The following is a 12372-nucleotide window of genomic DNA, read 5'->3' as shown; positions in this document are numbered from 1 at the left end:
GGGATAAATGTATATGTATAGCTGATTCACTTTGTTATAAAGCAGAAACTAACACACCATTGTAAGGCAATTATACTCCAATAAAGATGTTAAAAAAGTAAATAAAATAAAATAAAATTAATTAATTAATTTAAAAAAGTATTTATGAACAATTCTCAGTTTTGGAAAATTGAATCTAAGTTTGTTTAAATTTGCATATATTTAACAAGTAAAAAGTATCATGTCTTATTGACCTGCTGAGAAACATATGCTGACAAGTGGCAGAAATGTCATCACAGGAGGATGTTTTACACATTTCTTCAATCCTCAGCTTACCTCACCCCGAAAGCCATAGGTAGAAATATGAGCTAAATCCTCAAAGGACTGCAGTTTACTTGTGGTGAACCTCTCACACACAATATCCAGATCTTCTTTCTAGAAGGTGCAAAAAAATCAGTGAATAATTATGTCACTCATTTTTCCAAATCTTTTTTAATTTCCCTTTTCTTGAGTGAATCCAGGAAGACATTCCTCTTGGGAGAAGAGTTCTAAGTCAGCAGGAGCCTCCTCTCTGGACATCCAGAACTCCTCTCGGCCCTGCTGCTCCTTCTTCCTCTCTCGCCTCATTCCTCAGCCTCGTTTGCTGCTTCTGTCTCATCTCCCCTGAGAGTGGATAATTCACAGTTCCATCCCTGGACCTCTGCTCTGTCTACACTCACTGCCTTGATGATCCCACCCAGGCTCACAGATTTTACAAAAATCATTACTGTATTAGAAAACTTCTTTATTAAAAATCTATAGGTACAGGCTTCCCTGGTGGCGCAGTGGTTGAGAGTCCGCCTGCCGAGGCAGGGGACACGGGTTCGTGCCCTGGTCCGGGAAGATACCACATGCCGTGGAGCGGCTGGGCCCGTGGGCCATGGTCGCTGAGCCTGCGCGTCCGGAGCCTGTGCTCCACAACGGGAAAGGCCACAACGGTGAGAGGCCCGCGTACCGCAAAAAAAAAAAAAAAAAAAAAACCTCTAAAGAGTATCCCACCTCATCCAGAGTAAAAGCCAAATATTTTACAACATCCTACAAGGTCCTACATGCTCAGCCTGGTTATCCTTCAGACCTCATTTCCTTTTAGGCTTCCACTCCCTCCACCACGCATTCTAGACACACCAACCCCCTTGCTAGTCCTTAAGCGTGTCATGCAAGCTTCCATCTCGTGGTTTTTGTGTGTATTGTTCTCTTTGCTCAGGACGCTCAACGTTTAAAGTTTCATGACTTGCTCCTTCACCTCCTTATTCTCCTGAACAGTACCCAGCAGGGAATAGGTACTCAATAAATATTTATTTTTCAAACAATCCCATCCATAAAAGCCTAAAGTTTCCAGAATAGGGAGAAGTCCTGCCACTTCCTGCAGATGTAGCACACGAAGCACACAAACATCCTGCTGCTCTGAGGTTTTCCTTACCCTGATCCCGGTGCCATTGTCTTGGATCTGAATCAACTTCAGGCCTCCCTCTTTAATAACCACTTGAATACTTGTGGATTTTGCATCTAAACTGGCAAATCAAACAAAAAATAATAATTTATTAGTCTGCAACTCCTTTAATGCACATATTTTAATAGGAGTCAAGGGATAAGAACAAATTCCAGACAAATATAAGACTCAGTGTGTCTTCCTTTGTCTCACAGGCTCTGTGACTACATTGTTATCAGTTTACATGCTGTGTGAGAGAGGGAAGGAAGAGAGGGACGGAGGGGGGAACCATCATTTCCAATAGGACATTCAGCAACATTTCTGTTCCTCTAGGAAAAAAAGAAAGGGAAGTTAGAAGTGGGACCTTTTAGCACATGCCTCTTTCTTACCTACTTTTTAACTAATTCTACCATCTGTTACTCAAACTTTATTCAGCCTCACGTTCCTAAATGACCCTTATAAAATGTCATTAAAAAAAATTCTATACGTTTTTCTCTACTATTTTCTTTATGCAAATATATTTATGTTGGGGGAAAGAAAAAATGGCAGTGCAGAAAATTCTTTAAGAAGTCAATACATCTTTTTATTCCTTCAAAGAGTAACCTACAAGCATAGAGCACCTACAGAGCTAGAGAAAATAAATCCAGACTGAGGCTGCATGAGAAAGAGAAGTTTCCTCCTCCTCACACAGAAAATTCTTTATTCAGAAATAAGATAGTAAGTTACTTAAATATTAAAGATCTTTCTCAGAAGCCCCTGAATTGAAGTTGTACTTAGCCGTCTTGACTTACGTATTAAAAAGAGCATAACTGGACTCCATACAAAATCTCTGCTTAGAGAATTATAATCCACTAATCTAATATGTGTAGTGTTGTTGTAGTCTTCTGGCACAGTACAGTAACAGGCCCAAATCGTTCTGTCAGTTAATTCTAACACTGTAGAAACAAAAGCCAGCCTTTGTGAATTTAAAGTCAAAAGGAGAAACAGTCCCCAGTCTCCCTGCTCCTTCTTTTGTCTACCTTCTAATTCTCTTCCTTTCTCTCAATGGTCCTTTCAGACCCACTGTTCTTTCAGTCCCATTACCCACGATGGTTGTTTGTGTTTTCACAACAATCCCTTTACAAACCTACCAATCTTCGCTGGGACATTTTTTTCCTTTTAACGTATAGATTTTATTAACATCAATGCATTTTAACACAAAGGATCTGACATAACGTTTAGGTACATTATGAGCCTCCTTTTTAAAGTTTACACCCAACTTTCTTTCCACGTTTTTAATCTCTTCCTTCCGCAAGGTTTGTGTGACAGTTCTAAACTTCAGAATCCATAAAATCAGATATCTTTAAAGTGACCCCGCAAAAAGTAAAGGGCAGGAAAATCCTAAGTGGGGTCAATCACTTGGCAATAGGGAATCACAAGTTAAACCCCAAGTCCACCGTCCTCTCCTAAAATCCCAGCTATTTATTTAGAATAAAACTCAAAATGGGGGGCTTCCCCGGTGGCGCGCGCAGTGGTTGAGAGTCCGCCTGCCGATGCAGGGGACGCAGGTTCGTGCCCCGGTCTGGGAAGATCCCACATGCCACGGAGCGTCTGGGCCCGTGAGCCATGGCCGCTGAGCCTGCGCGTCCGGAGCCTGTGCTCCGCAACGGGAGAGGCCACAACAGTGAGAGGCCCGCGTACCGCAAAAAAAAAAACCTCAAAATGAATTGTACTTCTGAATGTAGATGGATGACTTCTGGAATAAGCAAGAAACTGATAACACATAGTATCCTCTGAAGGATGAAGGAAGTTTTTTTCCCTTTTTAAATTATAAAATTTTTATACATTTAAAAATTTGCACCTTCCGCATATATAATTTTTAAAGGACTTCTTTTAACGGCAACATGAAAATATTGTGTAACCCTCTCCTTGCCTCGCAACAATCCTAAAGTCTTGCGAGGACGCTCGAGGTCCCGTGAGGGGCGAAGGCAAGACCCCCGGCCTCCGCCGCCGCGGCCCTGCGCCGCACACGCCTTGGCTCCGGGCAGGGAGGCGTGTCCGCCCTATCCTGAGCATCGGCCCGTTAAGTCGTAGCCTCTAAGGAAGCCTTGACTCCCTTCGTACCAGTTCTCTATCATCTCCTTGATGGCATTAGCCGGGCGCTGGATAACTTCCCCTGCCGCGATGCGGTTCACCACTGTCTCGTCCAGCCGCCGGATAACCCCCGCTACCAGCGACATTTTGGCGCCAGAGGAGCCCGAGTCACGGCGAGAAGCTAACTGGAAGTGCCTTCAGCCAATCCCCTTAGAGCTTCGTGCCCACATCTTTCCATCAACTCTGCTGACGCCATCCTGCCCCACCCTCTAGCGGCAGCGCCGCTTCCGGGACAGTTAGCTACTGATTGAGCAGCTTGAATGCCAGTCAAGTCCGTAAGTTCCGGTTCACTTAGTCCCGCCCTAAAGCGGCTTCAGTTCACTTTGCGCTAGAAGGATGTGCGCCTGCGCACTAAAAATCGCTGTCCACTCTTCTTATTGGCTCATGTCTGGGGTTGAGGAATACGAAATCTCCAGCCAATAGGAACAGAGGTGTCGGAGCCGCAGGTTGGTGTCCCCAGCTGGGGTGATCTGGCGCAGACTGGAGGAGGCGATTGCGGCTCGCTTCTGCTCCTCCCCTCTCCTTGCGGCCTCCCGGAGGTCTGCCCAGCTCCTGTGCTCTCCCGTGAAATGTGGATGACGCCCAAGAGGAGCAAAATGGAAATCGACGAGTCTCGGGGGTTCCGGGCCGAGTGGACCCAGCGGTACCTAGTGGTGGAGGCTCCGGAGGGTGAGGGCGCCCTGTGCCTGGTGTGTCGCCGCCTGGTCGTAGCCACTGGCGAACCCGACGTCAGGCACCACTACGAGGCCGAGCACGACTATTACGAGCGGTATGTGGCGGAGGGCGAGCGCGCGGCCCTGGTGGAGCGTCTGCGTCAGGGCGACTTGCCCGAGGCCGCCCCGCTCACTCCGGAGGAGAGAGCTGCTCGTGCAGGTCTCGGGCTCGCCCGCCTCTTGGCCTTGAAGGGTTGCGGCTGGGGCGAGGGGGACTTTGTGCACCGGTGCATGGAGGTGATGCTGAGAGATGTGCTGCCCGATCACGTAAGCGTTCTGGATGGCATTGATTTATCTCCGGAGATCACGCGGCAGAGGGTCCTGGACATTAACCAAAATCTACGCAGTCAGCTTTTTAACCGAGCCAAGGACTTTAAAGCCTATTCCCTTGCCTTGGACGACCAGGCTTTTGTGGCCTATGAAAACTACCTCCTGGTCTTTGTCCGCGGCGTAGGCCACGATTTGGAGGTGCAAGAAGAGCTTCTGACCATAATCAACCTGACTCATCATTTCAGTGTTGGTGCCCTCATGGCGGCAATCCTTGAGGCCCTGCAGACGGCAGGGCTTAGCCTGCAGCGGATGGTTGGACTGACCACGACCCACACTCTGAGGATGATTGGTGAGAACTCAGGACTGGTGTCATACATGAGAGAAAAGGCTGTAAGCCCCAACTGTTGGAATGTGATCCATTATTCAGGATTTCTTCACTTGGAACTGTTGAGCTCCTACGATGTAGATGTTAATCAGATCGTAAATGCCATATCTGAATGGATAGTTTTGATTAAGACCAGAGGCGTTAGGCGGCCGGAATTTCAGGCTTTACTAACTGAATCTGAATCAGAGCACGGTGAAAGGGTTAATGGACGCTGTCTGAACAATTGGCTTAGAAAAGGGAAGACTTTAAAACTAATATTTTCCTTAAGAAAAGAGATAAGAACATTCTTGGTTTCGATAGGGGCAACAACGGTCCATTTCACAGACAAGGAATGGCTTTGTGACTTTGGCTTCTTGGTGGATATTATGGACCACCTTCGAGAACTCAGCGAACTATTGAGAGTGAGTAAAGTCTTTGCTGCTGCTGCCTTTGACCATATTTGTACCTTTGAAGTGAAGCTGAATTTACTTCAGAGACATATCGAGGAAAAAAATCTAACACACTTTGCCGCCTTGAGCCAAGTTGTTGATGAGCTTAAAGGGCATATTCAAGACGACGAAAAAGTACTCGATCCTGATAGGTATCGAGTGGTGATCTGTCGCCTACAAAAAGAGTTTGAGAGACATTTCAAGGACCTCAAGTTCATTAAAAAGGACTTAGAACTTTTTGCAAATCCATTTAGCTTTAAACCTGAATATGCACCTATATCAGTAAGGGTGGAGCTAACAAAACTTCAGGCAAATAGTAACCTTTGGAACGAATACAGAACCAAAGACTTAGGGCAGTTCTATGCCGGATTGTCTGCTGAATCTTACCCGATTATCAAAGGGGTTGCCTGTAAGGTGGCATCCTTGTTTGATAGTAGCAAAATCTGTGAAAAGGCTTTTTCATATTTGACTCGAAACCAACACACTTTGAGCCAGCCATTGACAGACGAACACCTCCATGCCCTGTTTCGGATTGCCACCACTGAAATAGAACCGCATTGGGATGATCTTGTGAGAGGAAGAAATGAATCAAATCCATAAACTTTTGTAGTACAACATTGAAACACTCAACAAGAATCCAATTCTAAAAGCAAACATCTGTTTGATTTTCAAGTTTACTAATTTTGGATTGTGGGAAAGCACCACATTCATCCAAATTGATCACAATTCAAATTCTTCAGACATTTTTTTTTTCCATCTCAAGAGGCAGTATGGGACTGAAACATGCAGACACCTTTTTTTTAAACTTAATTTGATGGCAAAGTCATTATCTTTTGCTTTTATGATATAACTGTTTTTAAAGACATTTAGTACTAATAATGTGAGTTGAATTAGAAGTCTGTTTTTAAGGTGTTTCAAAGAAACTTTAGCTCTTATTTTAACAAAGTTAAAATTCTGATGCATATAGTCTGAAATTATCAACTGCTTAAATATATGTTTGAGCCAATTTGCAGAAACTCACGTAGCAAGTGCAGAAGTTTCTGAAAAGGAGGAACGTACATACAGTGGAGGTATTTTGTCGAACTATCAGAATGTTTGAGACTATTTTTTTTAGACATATTTCTGAGTCTGAAGTAAATATTGACATATTTCCTCCCTCTCACGTCCCTCCCACCTGCCCTAGCGATAATGATATTACTAATACAGAAAATAAGCACGTAAAATTTTAGTCAGAGGAGCAAGAATGTTTTTTAATTGCTAGTTTAGGAGGCTTCCTGCAGTCTGGAGGTCAGACTAACCAATTTTGGGAGGTTTCCCCTGAATTTTTCACAATTGGGTGCTGTTTTATGAGCTTGCCTACTAAAGGACTACGGTAAGTATAGACTCTTAGGGGTTGCCCACTAGTAATTCTTTTTTCTACTCTAGACAGTTTGGCCCTGTCAAAAAAGGATGAGGAAAAAAAGATGTTTGCATCCCAGGATCAGGAGGTGTGAGATATTTTAGCTAATTTGTCCTATCTGCATGAGTGTTGCAGCTTTATAAAGAAATCCTGCTTAAAGGAAACCCTTTATTTTAAAGTGATATAATATCAAATGTTGTTTGTTGCCAGAAATGGATTTATTATAAATTTGACACTATCCCACACATTTTGTATTTAAGACAGTGCACAAGTGGAAATATTTAACTCTCAAGAAGCAGCTTTATTTACAGATTGTAGCACTTCCGTATTTCTAAGTGAGACATCTGCTTTGTGCTAAAACAGTAATTTTCAAACTTATGTTAACCATGAAAAGGAAATCTTACAGTAAAGCCAAATATGTGAAATGATTTAAGAAGAGGACCCAACTTAGAGATCCTCTCAAGTACAATTTGAAAACTTGGGTTCAAGTCCTGTCTTAACTATTGTAATGCATTTTTCTGTGGCCACTAATTCAGCAAATTCAAGGAACCAGAATACAAACAAGAATTTAGAAGGAACTGAAGCCTGAGCTATCAAAATAGATGCCATAAAGAGCCCAAGAACCAAAATTCTGCCAGTGGTTCTCAACCAGAGACAGTATGCCCTCTTTCCAGAGGATGTCGGGAGACATAAAGGGGACTGTTTTAATTGTCACACTTATTGAGGGAAGTTCTGCTGGCATGTCAGCGTGAACGACACCCCATCCCCCGCAGTGCATAGGACAGCACAGCACAATAAAGACTTATTCCTCCCAAAGTGCCAGTAGACCCCCTGTGTAGATCCTCTTACATTTCAAGGGACAGGGCAAATTACCGGTAGAAGCAGAATTAGAAGGGCAAGTTGGGAAGACTGATAATACTTGATAAGGGAAACTAATTCCAACATTCCAAGTTTGGCTGGTAAGATGCAATCAAGGCCTTGCTAGGTTCTGGTAGCTCACAATAGCATTTATAAATCAGTAATTGGTATTGAACCAGATTAAAAGGCTCTGTTCTATTATACATAATTGGTTTAGGGCAGAAAAGAACGTAATACTAAGATACTTAGCAAGAAGGGTCAAGATTTGGGTTAACAGGAAGTAAACAAATATCTGGAAAAACAACATAGTGAAAAATGAAACAACAACAACAAAAATCTACCGGTAATTTCCCAATAGTTTGGAGTATTCTCTTTCGTGGCAGGTACTTTATTGAAAGGATAATTGGAAGACCTGAAAGCTGCGTCTGCTTTCTAACCCCAGTTCCTTAAATATTGAACTCTTGTACATTTTGTGAAGTTCCACTATATATTTTGCTTAAGGTAATAATAAGATTAGATATATAGTCAGTGAATGTGGGGGAGGCATAAGCTAAGAATTTTAAATTCACCCTGAACAATAGAGAATTGCCATAAACTAGTCTTTGTAAAAAAGAAAAAAAAGTGTGTATTTTACTGTTTTCTGTACTAAGTAATTCTGTAACTGCATGGCAGTCTTTAAAAATTTCTTTTTATAAAATAGTTGTTACTAGTCCTGTTGTATCAGTGAATGTAGTTAAAATAAGTACTATTTTTTAAAAACTCTATGTCCTCATATCTCCCATTCCTACTAGTATTCTTAAAAGATTTGTCTGTTTCCACTCTTCCCATATTGCTGCTGATACTGCTCTACCAAGCTTACTAAGTCCTTGTCAGTATTCCTACCCTCTTTACACCACTGGCCACCCTTCGTTAAATACTTGTTTAGTTTGGCTTCAGGGAGATACCATCTCCAAGTATGCTTTCTCAGTCTTCTTTGCAGGCACCTCTTTCCCTTAAACATCTGTGTCCTTGGGATTTTTTAAATTTGGTTTTACACTGTCTTATTCTACATCATCTCCGTAGCTGATCTCTTTTCTTTCATGGCTTCACTTACCAACTTTATGCAAATGACTCCCAAATTCATATCTCCTTTCTAGACCTTTCCTGATTCCTATATCTAATTGCTAACTTAAGTCCACTTGGCTGTCTCATAGGCACCACAACATGTCCTTGACCTTGCCCCCCAAACCTGCTCCTCCTTTCCTGGTCCCTCTCTCAGTAAATGGCACCACCACTGCCAACCATTCAGTTGCCCTGACCCAAGCCCCAAACCCAGTTAGCCATGACTCCCTCTTCATCCATCGCATCCACTCACACATACCTTTCTGTTAAGCCTGTTGCCTAAACTTTTCTTGATTCTACAATGCTACTATCCTGATCAAGGCCATCAACCTACCTATATTATAGCACTGGCCTTCTCAGGCTCCATTTCTCTGGTTGTGATCCCTTTCACAGTGCAGCCAGATTTTTCCAAAAGACATATCTGGTCACATCACTCCTCTGCTTTCACCACTGCTCTTAGGATACGGCTGTTCAAGTTTCAGTTTATATGCCACTTCCTCTAGGAAGCCTTCATCAATACCCTCTAGACTAGGTGCCCCTACTGTGCACTCCCTAAATACCCTGTTCTTCCCCAGCCATATACTTAGCACACTTTGTTGTTCCTTCTTATTGATCAGTGCTAGACTGTGAGCTTCACAAGGGCTGGGACCATATATATGCCTGCGCACTGCTATATCTAGTGCTTAGCACAATGCCTGACATTTCAATAAATGTTTGGATGAATAAATACTTGTATAGTGTTTTACGATCTTTACAGCCCTTTCATAGTCTCACAGTGGTCCTGCCTTACCTGCTTGCTGGGTAATTGTTATCCACATATTACAAATCAAGAAACGAAACTAAGTTCTTTGTGACTAGGGAATTGTATTCCTAGAATTTAGTTCAGTGCTTGGCATGTGGCTCAAATATTTACTATGTGAATGTTGTTGAGGAAACAAGCTTAGACTGCAGTTTGCCCTAGTAAACATAAGTAGTAAAGCTGAGTATACTCACATAAATCCACCATGTAATATTGTCTACCTCCTTGATGTAGAAGTCTTAATTTTTTTTTTTTAATTTCTAAAGGGAGGCTTGCAAAGGAACCTGGATGAGAGATTGGACAACTATTTAGTGGACTAAAACAATACCTCAGTAATTACAAAGTTGCATTCAGTATTGGAAAACGATAATGCTGCTTAAGAGTTAATATCCATTTTCCTTCTGTAAGCATCAACCCTAGGAGAAAATGGCATCTTATTTACTTGCTCTTTTCCTTTACAGATAATTTCTGGCTCTTCTGGGATTTTAAAGTAAGTAAATTTAACAAAATGTTAGAAGAATGACTCAGTCAGCCCTTCTGGTCACTAGATATTCGGTTCACTTGCTTTCCTACCTGCAGAATGTCCTCATCACCTCCCCAAGGAAGGTAACCCGAAAGTGACATCTGGTCAATATGTACTTCTTAGATTTGCTGTGTTTCTTTGCTTTCTTGTTCGCATGCCTCTCTGAACTTACTTTCTGGGTAACGGGCTTTCAGGCTTTGTGGGAGAGCCATACCCTTAGCCTCTTTTTCCCTGAGCCATTTTTTTCCAGTTTAAGGGATTAACCAGTGTTACACTCTTAGTTGGACTTTTAATCTGAGGCCCATTAACTAATTCAGAGGTTTTAACAGTAGGTGTGATAGTCATCCAGTGATTTGATCCTTGCTGCAAAAGTGGGTTTTAGTCAACCTTTGGCATATAGGATTTCTCGCTTTTATCTCTTTGTAATTGAGAAGTAGCTTTTTCCTACCCAGTAAGTACTTGAGTTTGTGAACTCTCTTTATTCCCTTGCTTTTTTGCTTGCAAACTGATTAATTCTTTTCTGAGTTCATCTCTTTCCTGTCTATTTTGTCAAATGGGGCCAACAGCAACCATAACATATTTTGTTTTCTTGTCTTTTTTTTTTTTTTTTTTCTTGAGTGAAGTATAGATTCTCTGCCTTCCAGGTTCTCTCTGGACAGTTTCATCACTCCATTAACATGCATCACCCCTGCATAAGTTATTTCTTCCATCTTCCACTAGCAATTTCCTGAATGCCTGCCAACTAAACCAATGTTCAGTATGCTAGGTTTTTCGAAAACAGAACCAATTTCTGTATCACAATGGGCTAGGTTGCTGTGCGGTAACAACCCCAAAATCCCAGCTTTTCTCTTGTAGGTTGGCTAGGGGCTTTGCTCTAAGTCAGGGATTGAAGAACTATGGCCATGGGCAAAATCTGTCCTGCTGCCTGTTTCTGTAAATAAAGTTTTACTGGAAAATAGCCTTGCCCATTTGTTTATGTATTGTCTGGCTGCTTTTGCTCTACAGTGGCAGAGTCGCGTAGTCGTGGAAGAAAGTATCTGGCCCACAAGTCTAAAATACTTACTGTGTGACCCTTTACAGAAAATGTTCACTGATCCCTGCTCTAAGTGGTCCTCATTCTAGGACTCAGGCTGACCAAGCAGATATCATGTATGGTGTGGCTGCTCATTTTGGAAAATGAAAAAGTCTGACAAATCACTTATAGGCCGGCCCTTAGAGCACTTTCACTGGCCAAAGGAAATCACATGGCCACACCAGAGTTCAAGGAGGAGTGTAATCCTTCCTCGTGCCTTGGAAGAGAACCTGAAATATTTGGAAGACAAAACTACCGACTACACATATAGTTATATCTCCCTATTTATAAAATTTCTTTGAAAATATTTTTTCTTTTTAATTGAGGTGAAATTACATTCAGTAAAATGCAAATATTTAATGTACACCTCAGTGGATTTTTTTTTTCTGTGGTACGCGGGCCTCTCACTGTTGCGGCCTCTCCCATTGCAGAGCACAGGCTCCGGACACGCAGGCTCAGCGGCCATGGCTCACGGGCCTAGCCGCTCCGCGGCATGTGGAATCTTCCCAGACAGGGGCACGAACCCGTGTCCCCTGCATTGGCAGGCGGACTCTCAACCACTGCACCACCAGGGAAGCCCCTCAGTGGATTTTTATATACGCCCTTGAACCCATCACCCAAATCAAGATATTGAACATTTCTAGTACCCCAGTCAGTGCCCCATGCCCCCCCCCACACACAAATAACCGCTATTCTGACCTTTATCACCATGGATTACTTTTGTCTGTTTTAAAGCTTCATGTAAATGTAATAATTATATGTACTCTTTTGTTCAACATTGTGTCTGTGAGTCATCCATGTTGCTTGTAGCAGCAATTCGTTTTTTACTTCTGTGTAGTATACCATTGTATGACTTATACCACAATTTATGAATCCATTCTACTGTTGATGGAAATTTTGGTTGTTTCCAGTTTGTGGTTATTATGAATAAAGTTGCTATGAACATTTTTGTGTCTGTCAGTGAACGTGAGCACCCATTTTTCTTGGTATTCTCCTTGGTATATACCCTGCTTCCGTACTTCCCTCATAATTATTTGCACAGCAACTAAACTGATCCTTAATTTTAAAATATAAATCAGCATGCCAGTCCTCTGTTCAGAATCCTCCAGTGGCTTACTACCACAATTAGAATAAGATCCGAGGTCTATCATGGTCTGCAAGATCTGTACCCACACACACCCTTTTTCTTCCTACCCCATCTTATATCATAACCTTTATCCCTTCCCTTCCCCCAACTTGCTCAG

At 42.4% G+C, this 12372-nt stretch overlaps 2 protein-coding genes across 4 annotated transcripts in view; one reads left to right on the top strand and one right to left on the bottom strand.

The window, feature by feature from the left end:
* MLH1 (mutL homolog 1) overlaps window positions 1–3757 on the bottom strand; it is a 57937-nt gene extending 54180 nt beyond the window's left edge. Inside the window, exons 1-3 of the mRNA XM_081245805.1 lie at window positions 3551–3757; window positions 1439–1529; window positions 316–414 (exon numbers count right to left, since the gene is read on the bottom strand). Of these exons, the coding sequence (XP_081101931.1) occupies window positions 316–414; window positions 1439–1529; window positions 3551–3666 (306 nt within the window). The 5' untranslated portion in view covers window positions 3667–3757. The remainder of the gene's footprint in view (window positions 1–315; window positions 415–1438; window positions 1530–3550) is intronic.
* Window positions 3758–4048: 291 nt separating this feature from the next.
* EPM2AIP1 (EPM2A interacting protein 1) lies at window positions 4049–12060 on the top strand. 3 transcript variants are annotated; one of them, XM_081245124.1, is made up of 3 exons: window positions 4049–6748; window positions 9995–10023; window positions 11560–12060. In XM_081245124.1, exon 1 carries the CDS (start codon window positions 4150–4152, stop codon window positions 5974–5976), a length of 1827 nt encoding a protein of 608 aa, XP_081101250.1. In that variant the 5' UTR covers window positions 4049–4149; the 3' UTR covers window positions 5977–6748; window positions 9995–10023; window positions 11560–12060. The 3 variants fall into 3 exon arrangements, with proteins under 3 accessions (XP_081101250.1, XP_081101248.1, XP_081101249.1); XM_081245122.1 differs by having other exon boundaries at window positions 4049–10023; XM_081245123.1 differs by lacking the exon at window positions 11560–12060 and having other exon boundaries at window positions 9995–11012.
* The last annotated feature ends 312 nt before the right edge of the window (window positions 12061–12372 follow it).

The sequence above is a fragment of the Mesoplodon bidens genome (assembly GCF_964165515.1).
Source record: "Mesoplodon bidens genome assembly, chromosome: 10".
In the NCBI taxonomy this organism is placed as follows: domain Eukaryota; kingdom Metazoa; phylum Chordata; class Mammalia; order Artiodactyla; family Ziphiidae; genus Mesoplodon; species Mesoplodon bidens.
Note: the sequence above shows the minus strand (reverse complement) of the source record. Positions and strands in the feature narration are given on the sequence as shown.